The sequence below is a fragment of the Ascaphus truei genome, unplaced genomic scaffold (genome assembly GCF_040206685.1).
Source record: "Ascaphus truei isolate aAscTru1 unplaced genomic scaffold, aAscTru1.hap1 HAP1_SCAFFOLD_447, whole genome shotgun sequence".
NCBI classification, from domain to species: Eukaryota; Metazoa; Chordata; class Amphibia; order Anura; family Ascaphidae; genus Ascaphus; species Ascaphus truei.
Window position 1 is genome coordinate 83,901 of NW_027456778.1, and position 19,648 is coordinate 103,548.

Sequence of the window (19,648 nt, forward strand, 5' to 3'; positions counted from 1 at the left end):
CATCTTGTATTAGAGGCTCTGTCCAGTAATATCTTTTCTCTGCTGGGAGCCACCATCTTGTATTAGAGGCTCTGTCCAGTAATATCTTTTCTCTGCCGGGAGCCACCATCTTGTATTAAAGCCTCTGTCCAGTAATATCTTTTCTCTGCCGGGAGCCACCATCTTGTATTAGAGGCTCTGTCCAGTAATATCTTTTCTCTGCAGGGAGTCAGCGCCTGCGAGATCGGAGAGCCGAGCAGTGCCGGACGCTAATGTACGTCAGTCACCTGAACTGAGACATCAAGAGGGGACACAGCCCAAACGCAGCAAGCTATCGCTGAAGAGGAAGCAGGAGAGAGGTGACACAGACAGAAGGGAGCTATGAGACTGTCCCTCCCCCCGCAGGGTGACACAGTGACACAGACAGAAGGGAGCTATGAGTCTGTCCCTCCCCCCGCAGGGTGACACAGACAGAAGGGAGCTATGACTCTGTCCCTCCCCCGCAGGGTTACACAGTGACACAGACAGAAGGGAGCTATGAGTCTGTCCCTCCCCCCGCAGGGTGACACAGTGACACAGACAGAAGGGAGCTATGAGTCTGTCCCTCCCCCCGCAGGGTCACACAGTGACACAGACAGAAGGGAGCTATGAGTCTGTCCCTCCCCCCGCAGGGTGACACAGTGACACAGACAGAAGGGAGCTATGAGTCTGTCCCTCCCCCCTCAGGGTGACACAGTGACACAGACAGAAGGGAGCTATGAGTCTGTCCCTCCCCCCGCAGGGTGACACAGTGACACAGACAGAAGGGAGCTATGAGCCTGTCCCTCCCCCCGCAGGGTGACACAGTGACACAGACAGAAGGGAGCTATGAGTCTGTCCCTCCCCCGCAGGGTGACACAGTGACACAGACAGAAGGGAGCTATGAGTCTGTCCCTCCCCCCGCAGGGTGACACAGACAGAAGGGAGCTATGAGCCTGTCCCTCCCCCGCAGGGTGACACAGTGACACAGACAGAAGGGAGCTATGAGCCTGTCCCTCCCCCGCAGGGTGACACAGACAGAAGGGAGCTATGAGCCTGTCCCTCCCCCCGCAGGGTGACACAGTGACACAGACAGAAGGGAACTATGAGTCTGTCCCTCCCCCGTCAGGGTGACACAGTGACACAGACAGAAGGGAGCTATGAGACTGTCCCTCCCCCCGCAGGGTGACACAGTGACACAGACAGAAGGGAGCTATGAGCCTGTCCCTCCCCCCGCAGGGTGACACAGTGACACAGACAGAAGGGAGCTATGGGTCTGTCCCTCCCCCCGCAGGGTGACACAGACAGAAGGGAGCTATGAGTCTGTCCCTCCCCCCGCAGGGTGACACAGTGACACAGACAGAAGGGAGCTATGAGCCTGCCCCTCCCCCCGCAGGGTGACACAGTGACACAGACAGAAGGGAGCTATGAGCCTGTCCCTCCCCCCGCAGGGTGACACAGTGACACAGACAGAAGGGAGCTATGAGTCTGTCCCTCCTCCCGCAGGGTGACACAGACAGAAGGGAGCTATGAGTCTGTCCCTCCCCCCGCAGGGTGACACAGACAGAAGGGAGCTATGAGTCTGTCCCTCCCCCCCGCAGGGTGACACAGTGACACAGACAGAAGGGAGCTATGAGTCTGTCCCTCCCCCCGCAGGGTGACACAGTGACACAGACAGAAGGGAGCTATGAGCCTGTCCCTCCCCCCGCAGGGTGACACAGTGACACAGACAGAAGGGAGCTATGAGTCTGTCCCTCCCCCCGCAGGGTGTCACAGACAGAAGGGAGCTATGAGTTTGTCCCTCCCCCCGCAGGGTGACACAGACAGAAGGGAGCTATGAGTCTGTCCCTCCCCCGCAGGGTGACACAGTGACACAGACAGAAGGGAGCTATGAGTCTGTCCCTCCCCCCGCAGGGTGACACAGTGACACAGACAGAAGGGAGCTATGAGTCTGTCCCTCCCCCCGCAGGGTGACACAGTGACACAGACAGAAGGGAGCTATGAGTCTGTCCCTCCCCCCGCAGGGTGACACAGTGACACAGACAGAAGGGAGCTATGAGACTGTCCCTCCCCCCGCAAGGTGACACAGTGACACAGACAGAAGGGAGCTATGAGTCTGTCCCTCCCCCCGCAGGGTGACACAGTGACACAGACAGAAGGGAGCTATGAGCCTGTCCCTCCCCCCCGCAGGGTGACACAGTGACACAGACAGAAGGGAGCTATGAGTCTGTCCCTCCCCCCGCAGGGTGACACAGTGACACAGACAGAAGGGAGCTATGAGCCTGTCCCTCCCCCCCGCAGGGTGACACAGTGACACAGACAGAAGGGAGCTATGAGTCTGTCCCTCCCCCCGCAGGGTGACACAGTGACACAGTGACACAGACAGAAGGGAGCTATGAGTCTGTCCCTCCCCCCGCAGGGTGACACAGTGACACAGACAGAAGGGAGCTATGAGTCTGTCCCTCCCCCCGCAGGGTGACACAGTGTCACAGACAGAAGGGAGCTATGAGTCTGTCCCTCCCCCCGCAGGGTGACACAGTGACACAGACAGAAGGGAGCTATGAGTTTGTCCCTCCCCCCGCAGGGTGACACAGACAGAAGGGAGCTATGAGTCTGTCCCTCCCCCGCAGGGTGACACAGTGACACAGACAGAAGGGAGCTATGAGTCTGTCCCTCCCCCCGCAGGGTGACACAGTGACACAGACAGAAGGGAGCTATGAGTCTGTCCCTCCCCCCGCAGGGTGACACAGTGACACAGACAGAAGGGAGCTATGAGTCTGTCCCTCCCCCCGCAGGGTGACACAGTGACACAGACAGAAGGGAGCTATGAGTCTGTCCCTCCCCCCGCAGGGTGACACAGTGACACAGACAGAAGGGAGCTATGAGCCTGTCCCTCCCCCCCGCAGGGTGACACAGTGACACAGACAGAAGGGAGCTATGAGTCTGTCCCTCCCCCCGCAGGGTGACACAGTGACACAGTGACACAGACAGAAGGGAGCTATGAGTCTGTCCCTCCCCCCCGCAGGGTGACACAGTGACACAGACAGAAGGGAGCTATGAGTCTGTCCCTCCCCCCGCAGGGTCTCACAGTGACACAGACAGAAGGGAGCTATGAGCCTGTCCCTCCCCCCCGCAGGGTGACACAGTGACACAGACAGAAGGGAGCTATGAGACTGATCCTCCAGTTCCTCTTCCCACAGGTGGAAGATCTGAGTTAAAACATGATGCTCGGAAGTACAGCCGTAAAAGCAAACCGACGAAGATGATCACAGAACATGAGGAAAATGAAGAGGACCCCGTTCCGCTCAGTAAGTGCAATGTGACTCATAGCTCCCTTCTGTCTGTGTCACTGTGTCACCCTGCGGGGGGAGGGACAGACTCATAGCTCCCTTCTATCTGTGTCACTGTGTCACCCTGCGGGGGGAGGGACAGTCTCATAGCTCCCTTCTGTCTGTGTCACTGTGTCACCCTGCGGGGGGAGGGACAGACTCATAGCTCCCTTCTGTCTGTGTCACTGTGTCACCCTGCGGGGGGAGGGACAGTCTCATAGCTCCCTTCTGTCTGTGTCACTGTGTCACCCTGCGGGGGGAGGGACAGACTCATAGCTCCCTTCTGTCTGTGTCACTGTGTCACCCTGCGGGGGGAGGGACAGACTCATAGCTCCCTTCTGTCTGTGTCACCCTGCGGGGGGAGGGACAGACTCATAGCTCCCTTCTGTCTGTGTCACTGTGTCACCCTGCGGGGGGAGGGACAGACTCATAGCTCCCTTCTGTCTGTGTCACTGTGTCACCCTGCGGGGGGAGGGACAGGCTCATAGCTCCCTTCTGTCTGTGTCACTGTGTCACCCTGCGGGGGGAGGGACAGACTCATAGCTCCCTTCTGTCTGTGTCACTGTGTCACCCTGCGGGGGGAGGGACAGTCTCATAGCTCCCTTCTGTCTGTGTCACTGTGTCACCCGGCGGGGGAGGGACAGGCTCATAGCTCCCTTCTGTCTGTGTCACTGTGTCACCCTGCGGGGGGGGGGCAGACTCATAGCTCCCTTCTGTCTGTATCACTGTGTCACCCTGCGGGGGGAGGGACAGACTCATAGCTCCCTTCTGTCTGTGTCACTGTGTCACCCTGCGGGGGGAGGGACAGACTCATAGCTCCCTTCTATCTGTGTCACTGTGTCACCCTGCGGGGGGAGGGACAGTCTCATAGCTCCCTTCTGTCTGTGTCACTGTGTCACCCTGCGGGGGGAGGGACAGACTCATAGCTCCCTTCTGTCTGTGTCACTGTGTCACCCTGCGGGGGGAGGGACAGTCTCATAGCTCCCTTCTGTCTGTGTCACTGTGTCACCCTGCGGGGGGAGGGACAGACTCATAGCTCCCTTCTGTCTGTGTCACTGTGTCACCCTGCGGGGGGAGGGACAGACTCATAGCTCCCTTCTGTCTGTGTCACCCTGCGGGGGGAGGGACAGACTCATAGCTCCCTTCTGTCTGTGTCACTGTGTCACCCTGCGGGGGGAGGGACAGACTCATAGCTCCCTTCTGTCTGTGTCACTGTGTCACCCTGCGGGGGGAGGGACAGGCTCATAGCTCCCTTCTGTCTGTGTCACTGTGTCACCCTGCGGGGGGAGGGACAGACTCATAGCTCCCTTCTGTCTGTGTCACTGTGTCACCCTGCGGGGGGAGGGACAGTCTCATAGCTCCCTTCTGTCTGTGTCACTGTGTCACCCGGCGGGGGAGGGACAGGCTCATAGCTCCCTTCTGTCTGTGTCACTGTGTCACCCTGCGGGGGGGGGGCAGACTCATAGCTCCCTTCTGTCTGTGTCACTGTGTCACCCTGCGGGGGGAGGTGATTTGGATCAGAACAATCGTCTACAGAGTATCTGTCCCCGTCCAGATTATTTTCCTACGTAGGTAATGCGTGCACTGAGAAAAGATCACGCTGACACACGTTCAGTATGATAATGTCTGACTTTATTCCTACACAGCCTGCGTTCATATACAGGGGCTATAGGGGAGGGGGTTTGTATGCAAAAGAGCTAGACAGCTCAATGAATCTTTGTTAGGTCTCGTCCTTATATGGTCTTGTTGTTATGATTTATGGTCTTGTTATTGTAGGTTTTCTTGGACACATCAGCATTTGAGGGGAATTCCTCGGTGCCATCTTCTTTACTTGAAGGGAGGGGTAGCTGCGGTAGCCATTTTGAGTAAGGAATCATAGCAAAGTATTACAGATGAAGAAATAGGCATTTTATCCAATCCATCACAGTCCCCCCTTGAAATGTCTATTTCTGAGTCTGTCCCTAGATGTATACTAACTCATCTGTCCAGATGTGCCTGGGAACTCTTTTGTGCTGTACGTTAGACGAGTCATGGCTTGTCCATGACCCCCCTTGCCACAGACTTTGCACATAAGGAAGTCAGATGCTGTCCCTATGGATTTATACTATTGTACTTAACTGGGAGGGACTGTAACGGAGTAAATGGACCATCTTCCAAGAGTGGAGTATTATTATCTGACTGCAGAAAAAGGGTAGGAGTGCTATTGTCAACAGCTTTGGTCATGAACTTTTTAAAACATGGGAGAACACAGCAGACAATAATCACAAACAAAACAAAAATAATAACTATTGCGATGCCTATTTGGGCAAGAATCTTTTGCTATCCCGTCTTTCCTTGCTAGACCATTTTGTGGTCGGTATCCCCAATCTGTTCCCGTGTTCCATCCTACTGCTCCCCAGTAATCACATTCCTGTCCCCAGTAGGAATCCGTTACACATATATAAGTAGACCTGAAACCGACATTGCTGTATCGATTATATTGCCAATGTGTTGAGGGGCAGCGGACTATATTACAATAATCAAAGGAGAAGGTAGCTACATGAGTATTGGATGAATTATACCAAAACGTGACTACCCCTTCATGTTGGGTGATAGCAATCTCTTGTGCCCCCCCTAGACCCAACAAACAAAGGATATATAGCATCATTTTCCTTCTGAGGTGTCCTCGTTGGGAGCTGGAACCTTCTTTCAATGAGAGGTGTGTATCCAGGTGTTCTTGCCAACTAGTTTGACTGATGTCGCTGTGGTCAACAGAACTTGGAAAGGACCATCATATCTGGGCTCTAGGGAATGTTTCCTTACAAATTTCTTCACAAGCACCCAGTCTCCGGGCACGAGTTTATGAGTCCCGGTATCTAGATCTGGATCTGGAATAGAAGAAAACACTCGACCATGCATATTGGTTAGTCCTTGCGCTAGGGCAGTTACATATTTCGTCAAAACATCAGACTGCATCTGTAACTGCTGTGGGTAGTAACAACCAAGTTTGGGGGCAGTACCAAACAGTATCTCAAATGGGGATAAAGCATATTCCCCTCGTGGGGTATATCGAATACTGAACAAAGCAACGGGTAGACTATCTGGCCAGGGCATATTTGTTTCCTGGGCCATTTTCAACATTCTAGTTTTCAGTGTGCCATTCATTCTTTCTACCTTTCCGCTACTCTGGGGATGCTATGGGGTGTGGAAAGCAAGGGTGGTCCCTAGCGCGGACCAAATTTCTTTAGCTAACGTAGCAGTGAAAGCGGGGCCTTGCAAGGTGTTTCTGCTGTGGTTTTTCCACACATCCTGGGTTACACTTTGCACAAATTGTACATAATTTGCAGAAATTACTAGTCATTGGGGTAATTCCAGGCGCCACATAGTATTTGTCGATCAGTGCATTCATAAAAGTCTTCGAGAGATGTGCTGCTCCATGTGCCCATTGTACCACAACAGGATACAGTGCCCATGGCAGACAAAGTTTCTTTTTGTACTCGTAAATTCCTTCTTGTGGTGATGCACCTCTTTTCTTCCAGCTTTCCTTTTCTTCCTTTGTTGCAGATTCTTGCAACTTCTTCAGATATTCTCGATTCACTGGGAGGTTCTGCATTAACGGAACCATCCTTGTCGTGTCCACTCGATCTTCCACTTCTCGTATCCCGCTGGCAGCTTGTTTTGCCGCAGCATCCGCCAGATGGTTTCCTCTGGCTTCTTCTGTGTTCAGTTTCCCATGGGTTTTACCTTCAGGATGGCCACATGGCTTGGAAGGAGTAGGGCGTCCATCAAAGCTTGTATGGCTGAGCTGTGTTTCACTGGTGTTCCTGCTGCTGTCAGAAATCCCCTGGTTTGCCAAATGACGCCAAAATCATGTGCTACACCAAAGGCATATCTAGAGTCAGTGTAGATATTCGCCGTTTGTCCTTCTGCCAGTTTACACGCTGCAGTGAGGGCTTGTAGTTCGGCTTCTTGTGCAGATGCTGTTGACGGTAGTGTGCTTGCCAGTAGGACCACAGAGTCTGTGGTGACAGCATAACCCGTATGGTAGGTGCCTTGTTGATCAGCATATCGAGAACCATCCACAAACAGGATTAGATCTGGGTTCTGTATCGGCGTTTCACTCACCGTGGGCAGATGAGCAGTTTCTAGCTTCATGAGTTCGAAGCAATCATGGGGTAGGTCGACTCCAGCTGTGCTTTATTCTTGTTCGTGTCCCTGCACATCTCCCCCCTCGGGAAGTGGAAGAAGAGTGGAGGGGTTAAGCACTTGGCACCGGAGAAGGGTGACATTGTCTGGAATGAGAAGCGAGCATTGCAACCTGAGGTGTCTGGCAGCGGACAGATGTTTTGGCTGTGTCTGATTGAGAATAGCAGCAATGTCATGTGGTGCCAGGAGAATGAGGTCATGCCCTAGAACAATGTCCGAAGTTCTATCCAGCAGTGCTTGAGCAGCAAAGACAGCACGAAGACAGGACGGTCCACCACGAGCCACAGCATCGAGACGGCTGGAGTAATAACCAATAGGTCAACATCGGCCAGCGTGTGGCTGTGTTAACACTCCAGTTGCATGTCCATTTCGTTCTGATACGAAAAGCTTAAAGGGTAAATCATAGTCTGGGAGGCCCAAGGCAGGGGCAGAGGATATTACCTGTTTGAGAACAGTGAAATTCTTGGAAGCCTCTGGGGTCATCTGAAAGGGATTTGTTATTAAAACATCGTACAATGGTTGCATCATTTACTGCTCGGAGATCTTGAACCATTCTATACTTATCAGGTTCACCCTTCGCGGTGCGTTTCTTCACAGGGAAAAGAGGGGTATTGCAGTTTACGGGGAAGCGGGGCCCCTTATTTGAGCTGTACAACAATGGGCGGTACCCTTAGGTGCCCGTTATCCTCAGGGCCGGTGGATCATAATTTGGACGGGATCCTATCCATGACAGCGGGTGATATACTGGTGGCTGAGGGTTTGTCTGCTAATGCCAAAAGTATTGGAAGGGAACAAAGGGCAGAGACATCTGATTCCCAGAGCGGGGAGGTTACATCAATGGTGCCGTCCTCGGAGAATATTATGGAGGCCTGTAACCTGGACAAAACATCAGTGCCAAGCAGATTAAGCGGGCAGGTAGAGGAAAGTACAAATCGTGCAAATAGTTCAGGGTAGGGACCTATCTGCAGGGGTCGTGTTAATGGGCTAGAGCGCGGTGTGCCATCTACCCCCACACATAAAACATCAATATCAGACAAATAGGAAGGGTCAGGTATGTCTGCAGCTCTAATTACACTCCTGGCTGCACCTGTCTCTACCAGGAAGGGGGTGAGGTGACATACATTATTGGGGCGCCTTCTACCTGCTTGGGCGTCTGCCAATATAACCTTGGGCAGCGGTCGGGTACTGGGGGGTGTCGGGTTAATATTCCAGGTCATGTTTGCCTCCTGTGCAGCGGCCTGTGACTCACTATCTGAGTCAAAACTATAGGGCGCACTGTAGTGGACACTGCTGCTGGGTCTGTGTGCTATTGTTGTGTCAGGGTAGACTTGAATCCCTACCGCCGGGGCAGTGATTCTTTGGGGTGAAAGGACTGGCATCAGGGGCATTAGGGGCGCAGTCGGGGTGTAATAGGAACCGTCTGCCTGCATCACAGGATATAGTTGTGCTACATAAACAGTCAAAATTGGTTTGTCATTCGTGGGCGGGGTAGTGGGTTGTATAGGTGGGGGTGCTGCTGGAGCTGGGAGCGAAGGTAACAAAGGAGTGAGTATAGATAAATCAGTCACACCACAATTAAAACAATCTTCCCTCCCTTTTCTATCTCCTGCTCGGTCCATTTTTCTCTGGACAGCCTTGGTAACATTAAACCAGGCTTCTGCTATCTTCAGCAGGTTGTTATCATTCAAAATTCCTCTCTTTTCTTTCAATATCTTTCGCCACACTTCTGGTTGTAACCTGCCTTCTGCTGCAGTAATACTACATACTTTAAACAGCCTACTGGCTTTGTTTTTTCACTTGTTATTATATTAACTTCTGTCCTGGCAATGATAAAATAAATGCAGCGGTACCCTTCTGTCCCTCAACAGAATTATTTTGACTCATACTAACGTAAGGTATATTTCCCTGTGGGATTCAAAAGCACACAAGACTGCGCTCCCTGAACTTCTCCCTCCCACAGAAAAAGACCCCTCTTTCTAGTTGCCATTAGAACAGAAGGAAAAAGAATATTTTCTGGTTGGTTTTAAAAGACCCATTCGTGTGGCCAGTACGAACAAAGCTTTCAAATAAATGTTACCAGGGCTGTCCCATTCTTTTCCGTTCTGTTCTCTCTCTCGGCCACTAGGTGGCAGGCTAAGACTCCTTTCCCTGTCTTACTTGCCTGTGCTCAAATGTTAAAACTGCACCTTTTTTTTTTTTTTTTTTTTTTTTTTTTTTTTCAAGCTACACTGCAATTACTTGCAAAAATGTCCTGCCTTTTTTCACTTAGAACACTTTCTAATTGTATCCCAATTTCTGCATATAAACTTTTCATAAAAATAACCCTCAATACTTACTTTCACAACACAATCATATGCCTTTATTATCTATCAGCAAATTCACTTGCCTATTTCTTTCCTATTCACTTTCTTTCTTACTGCAAAGTGTACCTTAACGCGGAAAAAACAGGAGTTCGGGCAGTTTAACGTCTAGGGGTTATTGCCCAAGCACCTATGGGCTATCTCTTCTACTCTCAACAATCCCCACCCGTCCTCATGAATTCTCAACACTAATACACAAACACATTTTGGACATAACATACAACTTGATTACGAGAGAGGGAAAGGTTGTTCAGGGATCAATCGACAGGATTCCGCGCAGTTACCAACCGTAACGCGCCTTCAACACCCCTCCCTCTGCAACGCGCCAACCATGCAGTCACTCCAGGGATCATGTGTTCCTCTCTGAACCGACTATACCTTACTCCCCCTTTACCCCTCCTTCCACCAAGTTTACAACGTACAATGACACGACCTCTAGTCAGCCGACAAAAATCCCACTCCACTCCGGGCTCCCACTTGCGGCACTGACTAACATATACAACATGTAAACATATACCGAGTGACAGATAGTCTAGGTAACAGGTTTGATTTTAAACCGGGCTCTGGGCAAGATATCTACCTGTCTTTAGGTGACCCTCGGAGAGCCGTATGAGACACAGAAATAGACCAACAGCGGACACAGTGCGTATCGGTAGATAATAAATGTTATCTTACCGTACTCCAGAGGTGATCAGTCTCCTGCCGCGTCCGCATTTGGTCCACCCCGGTCCCTCTGCGCACGGCTGTCCGTTGGTTCAAAACCCAGAGCCCCACGTTGGGCGCCAACTGATTTGGATCAGAACAATCGTCTGCAGAGTATCTGTCCCCGTCCAGATTATTTTCCTACGTAGGTAATGCGTGCACTGAGAAAAGATCACGCTGACACACGTTCAGTATGATAATGTCTGACTTTATTCCTACACAGCCTGCGTTCATATACAGGGGCTGTAGGGGAGGGGGTTTGTATGCAAAAGAGCTAGACAGCTCAGTGATTCTTTTGTTAGGTCTCGTCCTTGTATGGTCTTGTTGTTATGATTTATGGTCTTGTTATTGTAGGTTTTCTTGGACACATCAGCATTTGAGGGGAATTCCTCGGTGCCATCTTCTTTACTTGAAGGGAGGGGTAGCTGCGGTAGCCATTTTGAGTAAGGAATCATAGCAAAGTATTACAGATGAAGAAATAGGCATTTTATCCAATCCATCACAGAGGGACAGACTCATAGCTCCCTTCTGTCTGTGTCACTGTGTCACCCTGCGGGGGAGGGACAGACTCATAGCTCCCTTCTGTCTGTGTCACACTGCGGGGGGAGGGACAGGCTGTGTCACTGTGTCACCCTGCGGGGGAGGGACAGGCTCATAGCTCCCTTCTGTCTGTGTTACTGTGTCACCCTGCGGGGGGAGGGACAGTCTCATAGCTCCCTTCTGTCTTTGTCACCCTGCGGGGGGAGGGACAGACTCATAGCTCCCTTCTGTCTGTGTCACTGTCACCCTGCTGAGGAGGGACAGACTCATAGCTCCCTTCTGTCTGTGTCACTGTGTCACCCTGCGGGGGGAGGGACAGGCTCATAGCTCCCTTCTGTCTGTGTCACTGTGTCACCCTGCGGGGGAGGGACAGACTCATATCTCCCTTCTGTCTGTGTCACTGTGTCACCCTGCGGGGGGAGGGACAGTCTCATAGCTCCCTTCTGTCTGTGTCACTGTGTCACCCTGCGGGGGGAGGGACAGACTCATAGCTCCCTTCTGTCTGTGTCACTGTGTCACCCTGCGGGGGAGGGACAGACTCATATCTCCCTTCTGTCTGTGTCACTGTGTCACCCTGCGGGGGGAGGGACAGTCTCATAGCTCCCTTCTGTCTGTGTCACTGTGTCACCCTGCGGGGGGAGGGACAGACTCATAGCTCCCTTCTGTCTGTGTCACTGTGTCACCCTGCGGGGGGAGGGACAGTCTCATAGCTCCCTTCTGTCTGTGTCACTGTGTCACCCTGCGGGGGGAGGGACAGACTCATAGCTCCCTTCTGTCTGTGTCACTGTGTCACCCTGCGGGGGGAGGGACAGACTCATAGCTCCCTTCTGTCTGTCACTGTGTCACCCTGCGGGGGGAGGGACAGACTCATAGCTCCCTTCTGTCTGTGTCACCCTGTGTCACCCTGCAGGGGGAGGGACAGACTCATAGCTCCCTTCTGTCTGTGTCACTGTGTCACCCTGCGGGGGGAGGGACAGGCTCATAGCTCCCTTCTGTCTGTATCACTGTGTCACCCTGCGGGGGAGGGACAGGCTCATAGCTCCCTTCTGTCTGTGTCACTGTGTCACCCTGCGGGGGGAGGGACAGACTCATAGCTCCCTTCTGTCTGTGTCACTGTCACCCTGCGGGGGAGGGACAGGCTCATAGCTCCCTTCTGTCTGTGTCACTGTGTCCCCCTGCGGGGGGAGGGACAGGCTCATAGCTCCCTTCTGTCTGTGTCACTGTGTCCCCCTGCGGGGGGAGGGACAGACTCATAGCTCCCTTCTGTCTGTGTCACTGTGTCACCCTGCGGGGGAGGGACAGGCTCATAGCTCCCTTCTGTCTGTATCACTGTGTCACCCAGCGGGGGAGGGACAGACTCATAGCTCCCTTCTGTCTGTGTCACTGTGTCCCCCTGCGGGGGGAGGGACAGGCTCATAGCTCCCTTCTGTCTGTGTCACTGTGTCACCCTGCGGGGGAGGGACGGGCTCATAGCTCCCTTCTGTCTGTGTCACTGTGTCACCCTGCGGGGGGAGGGACAGACTCATAGCTCCCTTCTGTCTGTGTCACTGTGTCACCCTGCGGGGGGAGGGACAGACTCATAGCTCCCTTCTGTCTGTGTCACTGTGTCACCCTGAGGGGGAGGGACAGTCTCATAGCTCCCTTCTGTCTGTGTCACTGTGTCACCCTGCGGGGGGAGGGACAGTCTCATAGCTCCCTTCTGTCTGTGTCACTGTGTCACCCTGCGGGGGGAGGGACAGACTCATAGCTCCCTTCTGTCTGTGTCACTATGTCACCCTGCGGGGGGAGGGTCAGGCTCATAGCTGCCTTCTGTCTGTGTCACTGTGTCACCCTGCGGGGGGAGGGACAGGCTCACAGCTCCCTTCTGTCTGTGTTACTGTCACCCTGCGGGGGGAGGGACAGTCTCATAGCTCCCTTCTGTCTGTGTCACTGTGTCACCCTGCGGGGGGAGGGACAGGCTCACAGCTCCCTCTCTGGCAGGTCAGTGTGTCGCCCTGCGGGGGGAGGGACAGGCTCATAGCTCCCTTCTGTCTGTGTCACTGTGTCACCCTGCGGGGGGAGGGACAGTCTCATAGCTCCCTTCTGTCTGTGTCACTGTGTCACCCTGCGGGGGGAGGGACAGGCTCACAGCTCCCTCTCTGGCAGGTCAGTATGTCACCCTGCGGGGGGAGGGACAGGCTCACAGCTCCCTCTCTGGCAGGTCAGTGTGTCGCCCTGCGGGGGGAGGGACAGGCTCATAGCTCCCTTCTGTCTGTGTCACTGTGTCACCCTGCGGGGGGAGGGACAGTCTCATAGCTCCCTTCTGTCTGTGTCACTGTGTCACCCTGCGGGGGAGGGACAGGCTCATAGCTCCCTTCTGTCTGTGTCACTGTGTCACCCTGCGGGGGGAGGGACAGTCTCATAGCTCCCTTCTGTCTGTGTCACTGTGTCACCCTGCGGGGGGAGGGGCAGACTCATAGCTCCCTTCTGTCTGTGTCACTGTGTCACCCTGCGGGGGGAGGGGCAGACTCATAGCTCCCTTCTGTCTGTGTTACTGTGTCACCCTGCGGGGGAGGGACAGTCTCATAGCTCCCTTCTGTCTGTGTCACTGTGTCACCCTGCGGGGGGAGGGACAGACTCATAGCTCCCTTCTGTCTGTGTCACTGTGTCACCCTGCGGGGGCAGGGACAGTCTCATAGCTCCCTTCTGTCTGTGTCACTGTGTCACCCTGCGGGGGGAGGAACAGACTCATAGCTCCCTTCTGTCTGTGTCACTGTGTCACCCTGCGGGGGGAGGGACAGACTCATAGCTCCCTTCTGTCTGTGTCACTGTGTCACCCTGCGGGGGGAGGGACAGGCTCACAGCTCCCTCTCTGGCAGGTCAGTGTGTCGCCTGGGTTCAGTGTTACAGAGAGAGCTGTATGAAGTGGAGGAGATTGGAAAGGGCTGTGGATCCCTCATTGTTACCGGAACACTGGTCATGTTCCATGAACACAGGTATGTATTGTATTTATCTCCTGACCTCCTCTCCCCCGCACAGCTCTGTCACTGCACCTCCATCCTCTCTGCTATTCCTGTACTGCCCCCTGTCATGATCGGGGTATGAGGGGTTAATGGGATCTGTGTACATGTTGAACTGCATCCCCCTGCTTCAGCAGAATTGCCCGAGGTCTGAGCTGTATTCCCCCAGCAGTCTGTGTTATATTCCTGTATGTGTAGAAATCATGTCGGGAGGGAAAGGGTTAACCATAGTGTGTATATGTTGATCTGCACCCCCCTGCTTCAGTAGAATTAATTGCTATGTTATGTATTAACATGGAGAGAGGGTTAACTGTGTATTTGTCATAATGTAAACCCCACAGAACCATATCTCTGAATGTGTTTGTGCTACAAGGCTGACATTTGGATATGCTTTCCTATGCAACGAACACAGGTTGCATACATATTGTTAATCTGATTTAAAATATGGGAGAAATAGTTATGTTATCACTGTTTTTACTATAACTTTGGATATAAGTTTGGAGGCTCGCCAAATGGCCCCTTTGATATGTAATTGTACAATCAAAGGAGGCCACTTGAAAGGCTTCATTGCATATGCAGCCAGATCTCACAACTAGGTGATAACCATTTCACCTGTCAAAAGTGACACCCTACATGAAAAACCCCTGCCACATAAGCATTTTTGCTAGACAGGATGGCAACGAAGGCATCAGGTCATAGTTTTTTTATAAATGGGCTGGCCAAGTAGCCACAGGGGAGGGTTGTATTAATGAGGGGCTGGGTAAACCCAGCTTTTTGCGTTACCTGGCAACCTGTGATTGGGTCAAGATTTGTCTTCACCAATAACTGAACTGCCATGGTAGGAATGGGGGTCTGCGTCTATATAGTTGCGTGCATACCTTATTCCTGTGGTGGTTGCTTGTTGCTGTCGTTTTGTCGAGCTTGTTGTGACCTATAACAACTAAAGAGCTGCTGTTCGGCTGAATATCACCTTGTCCAACCTCAGTAAGTGTAAATATTTCTGTAATGTTATTTGCTAGTCTGTTCTGCTCATAGGAATTAAACTAATTCAGTTTACTATATCCTAGTCTTGTCCAATCTGGCCCGGTTATTGTATGTTATTTGCTTGATGTATTGTCTGTTCTGCTCATAGGAAATAAACTCATTCAGTTTACTATATCCTAGTCTTGTTCAATCTGGCCCGGTTATTGTATATATGTGCTGTTTTCTCGTGACAAGCATATATAAAAAATGTTGGCAGCGGTGGGATCTGGCTGCATATGCAATGAAGCCTTTTAAGTGGCCTCCTTTGATTGTACAATTACATATCAAAGGGGCCATTTGGCGAGCCTCCAAACTTATATCCAAAGTTATAGTAAAAACAGCGATAACATAACTATTTCTCCCATATTTTAAATCAGATTAACAATATGTATGCAACCTGTGTTCGTTGCATAGGAAAGCATATCCAAATGTCAGCCTTGTAGCACAAACACATTCAGAGATATGGTTCTATGGGGTTTACATTATGACAAATACACAGTTAACCCTCTCTCCATGTTAATACATAACATAGCAATTAATTCTACTGAAGCAGGGGGATGCAGATCAACATATACACACTATGGTTAACCCTTTCCCTCCCGACATGATTTCTACACATACAGGAATATAACACAGACTGCTGGGGGAATAAATCTAAGACCTGGGGCAATTCTGCTGAAGCACGGGGATGCAGATCAACATGTACACAGATCCCATTAACCCCTCATACCCCGATCATGACACCCCCCCCCCACACACACACAGCTCTGCCACTGCACCTCCATCCTGCCCTGCTCCCTCTCTGCTATTCCTGTACTGCCCCCCCCCCCACACACACAGCTCTGTCACTGCACCTCCATCCTGCCCTGCAGCCCTCTCTGCTATTCCTGTACTGCCCCCCCCCCACACACACACAGCTCTGTCACTGCACCTCCATCCTGCCCTGCAGCCCTCTCTGCTATTCCTGTACTGCCCCCCCACACACACACAGCTCTGTCACTGCACCTCCATCCTGCCCTGCAGCCCTCTCTGCTATTCCTGTACTGCCCCCCCCACACACACACAGCTGTCACTGCACCTCCATCCTGCCCTGCAGCCCTCTCTGCTATTCCTGTACTGCCCCCCCCCCCCCACACACACACAGCTCTGTCACTGCACCTCCATCCTGCCCTGCAGCCCTCTCTGCTATTCCCGTACTGACCCCCCCCACACACACACAGCTCTGTCATTGCACCTCCATCCTGCCCTGCAGCCCTCTCTGCTATTCCTGTACTGCCCCCCCCCCACACACACACAAAGCTCTGTCACTGCACCTCCATCCTGCCCTGCAGCCCTCTCTGCTATTCCTGTACTGCCCCCCCCCCCACACACACACACAGCTCTGTCACTGCACCTCCACCCTGCCCTGCAGCCCTCTCTGCTATTCCTGTACTGCCCCCCCAACACACACATAGCTCTGTCACTGCACCTCCATCCTGCCCTGTAGCCCTCTCTGCTATTCCTGTACTGCCCCCCCACACACACACAGCTCTGTCACTGCACCTCCATCCTGCCCTGCAGCCCTCTCTTCTATTCCTGTACTGACCCCACACACAGCTCTGTCACTGCACCTCCATCCTGCCCTGCATCCCTCTCTGCTATTCCTGTACTGCCCCCCCCCCATACACACAGCTCTGTCACTGCACCTCCATCCTGCCCTGCAGCCCTCTCTGCTATTCCTGTACTGACCCCCCACACACACAGCTCTGTCACTGCACCCCCACCCTGCCCTTCAGCCCTCTCTGCTATTCCTGTACTGACCCCCCACACACACAGCTCTGTCACTGCACCCCCACCCTGCCTTTCAGCCCTCTCTGCTATTCCTGTACTGACGCCTCTGGTCCCTTGCAGACACGCGGTATAACAGCTGTGATATCCCAGAAGAGACGTGGTCGGGATGTGAAAATGACATTATTTACGCTGCGTTTATTCCGGGGTCTCTAGTGTGGGCAAAACAGTACGGATACCCATGGTGAGAACTCGTACTCACTCACTGCTAACACACTCTGCTACACCGTACTACAGCTTGTATACTCACTACTATCACTGTGTGTGTGTGCGTTACACCTAATACACTTACTATAACTGTGTGTGTGTGTGTGTTACACCTAATACACTTACTATAACTGTGTGTGTGTATGTTACACCTAATACACTTACTATAACTGTGTGTGTGTGTGTTACACTTACTATAACTGTGTGTGTGTGTGTTACACTTACTATAACTGTGTGTTTGTATTACACTTACTATAACTGTGTGTTTGTATTACACTTACTATAACTGTGTGTTTGTGTTACACTTACTATAACTGTGTGTGTGTGTTACACTTACTATAACTGTGTGTGTGTGTGTGTTACACCTAATACACTTACTATAACTGTGTGTATGTGTGTTACACTTACTATAACTGTGTGTTTGTGTTACACAGGTGGCCGGCAATGATCGATTCTGACCCTGACAGTGCAAACTATTTTCTTTTTGCCAATTCAGTAGATCAGCTCCCTGTAAGTATCTCTCGTTCTCTCTCTCTCTCCTCCCCCCCCCCCCCAGTGGCAGTGCCAGCCCCCCTCACACACACTACTACACCATGTATACACAGCACAGGTACAGCGCGGGCAGTGCCAGCCTCCCCCTCACACACACTACTACACCATGTATACACAGCACAGGTACAGCGCGGGCAGTGCCAGTCTCCCCCTCACACACACTACTACACCATGTATACACAGCACAGGTACAGCGCGGGCAGTGCCAGCCTCCCCCTCACACACACTACTACACCATGTATACACAGCACAGGTACAGCGCGGGCAGTGCCAGCCTCCCCCTCACACACACTACTACACCATGTATACACAGCACAGGTACAGTGCGGGCAGTGCCAGCCTCCCCCTCACACACACTACTACACCATGTATACACAGCACAGGTACAGCGCGGGCAGTGCCAGCCTCCCCCTCACACACACTACTACACCATGTATACACAGCACAGGTACAGCGCGGGCAGCGGCAGCCTCCCCCTCACACACACTACTACACCATGTATACACAGCACAGGTACAGCGCGGGCAGTGCCAGCCTCCCCCTCACACACACTACTACACCATGTATACACAGCACAGGTACAGCGCGGGCAGTGCCAGCCTCCCCCTCACACACACTACTACACCATGTATACACAGCACAGGTACAGCGCGGGCAGTGCCAGCCCCCCCCTCACACACTACTACACCATGTATACACAGCACAGGTACAGCGCGGGCAGTGCCAGCCCCCCCCTCACACACACTACTACACCATGTATACACAGCACAGGTACAGCGCGGGCAGCGGCAGCCTCCCCCTCACACACAGGAAGGGGAGGAGCTGTGGGCCAAGATGGCGGCAGACCCTGGAGGAGGGAGAGGAGTGGGAACCATGTCTCAAGCTAATCTGAATGCGGATAAGAAAGTTTCCCTGGAAGCTAAAGTGCAGAAACTTTTGCAAAAGAAAGAGTCAGAAAATATGGAAAAAGAGATGAATGAAAATGTTGGGCAGAAAGAAGCTGAGATGGAGAATACTGAAAGTCCGGCTCAGAACCAGACGGGTAAGAGAACTGCGGCTAAAACCAGCTCATGGTTTAGTGAAGCCAGGAGTAAAAGGCAGGCAGAACATGAGAAAAGGAGACTGGGGGTCACAGAAATTGTTATCCCACAAGTTAGTAAGAAGATACTGTGAGGCGTCTGGATCTTCGCCGCTCCACGCGCGCTCCGCACTACCTCTGCGCACGCGCTGAGCTTCCTCTGACGGGACTTCTCCCGCGAGTCGTGCGGCACGCATGCGCATAGCCTTGACGTCACCAGAAGCTGCGGGTGTTGTCTCCGCCCCCCAGGTTGCGCTGCACGTCATCGGCGCGCGGCGCACGCACGTGACGCGTGTGCGACGCACCCAAGCTCCGTGGCAACTAGGCCATCAGCCCTTAACCACCTTCACCTGTCCCACGCTCTGCCTATCGCGGTCTCCGCGGAGGCCGCACCTCCGCTCCACACCCCTCTGTGGATTGGCTCATCCTGCCTATTTATGCTCAGCGGTGCCACTGCCACTTTGGCTGATCATAGCATGTTTCCTGTGCTTACCTATCCAGCGCTTCTACGTCCTGTCCTGTCCTGCTATTACTTACCTGTGTACCGACCCAACTTGCCTTTGGACTACCGCTTCTCTAAACTGCTGATCTCGGCTATCCTCGACCCTCCGCTACTCTCCTACCCTGAACTCGACATTCGGACCACGACGATTCTACCCTCTCCAGCTCCGACCTCGGCTACTAGTACATTCCGGGCCTCTCCTACCCTGACCGTGGCAACTATATACGACGATTCTAACCTCTCCACACCAGACCCGGCTATCTCGACTATCCGTACTCCAGACCTACCCCCGTGCCTGTAGGTGGCTTTATATATATTCCCACCTCAGTACCGGGGTCTCGTCTTAT

The 19,648-nt window shown here is 52.8% G+C and overlaps 1 protein-coding gene across 1 annotated transcript in view; it reads left to right on the plus strand.

The window, feature by feature from the left end:
• The first annotated feature begins 207 nt into the window (after positions 1–207).
• Positions 208–19,648, plus strand: part of LOC142484865 (zinc finger CW-type PWWP domain protein 1-like) — a 41,254-nt gene continuing 21,813 nt past the window's right edge. Inside the window, exons 1-5 of the mRNA XM_075584097.1 lie at positions 208–338; positions 3,198–3,305; positions 13,972–14,088; positions 17,026–17,146; positions 17,604–17,679. Coding sequence (XP_075440212.1) covers positions 3,260–3,305; positions 13,972–14,088; positions 17,026–17,146; positions 17,604–17,679 — 360 coding nt within the window. The 5' untranslated portion in view covers positions 208–338; positions 3,198–3,259. The remainder of the gene's footprint in view (positions 339–3,197; positions 3,306–13,971; positions 14,089–17,025; positions 17,147–17,603; positions 17,680–19,648) is intronic.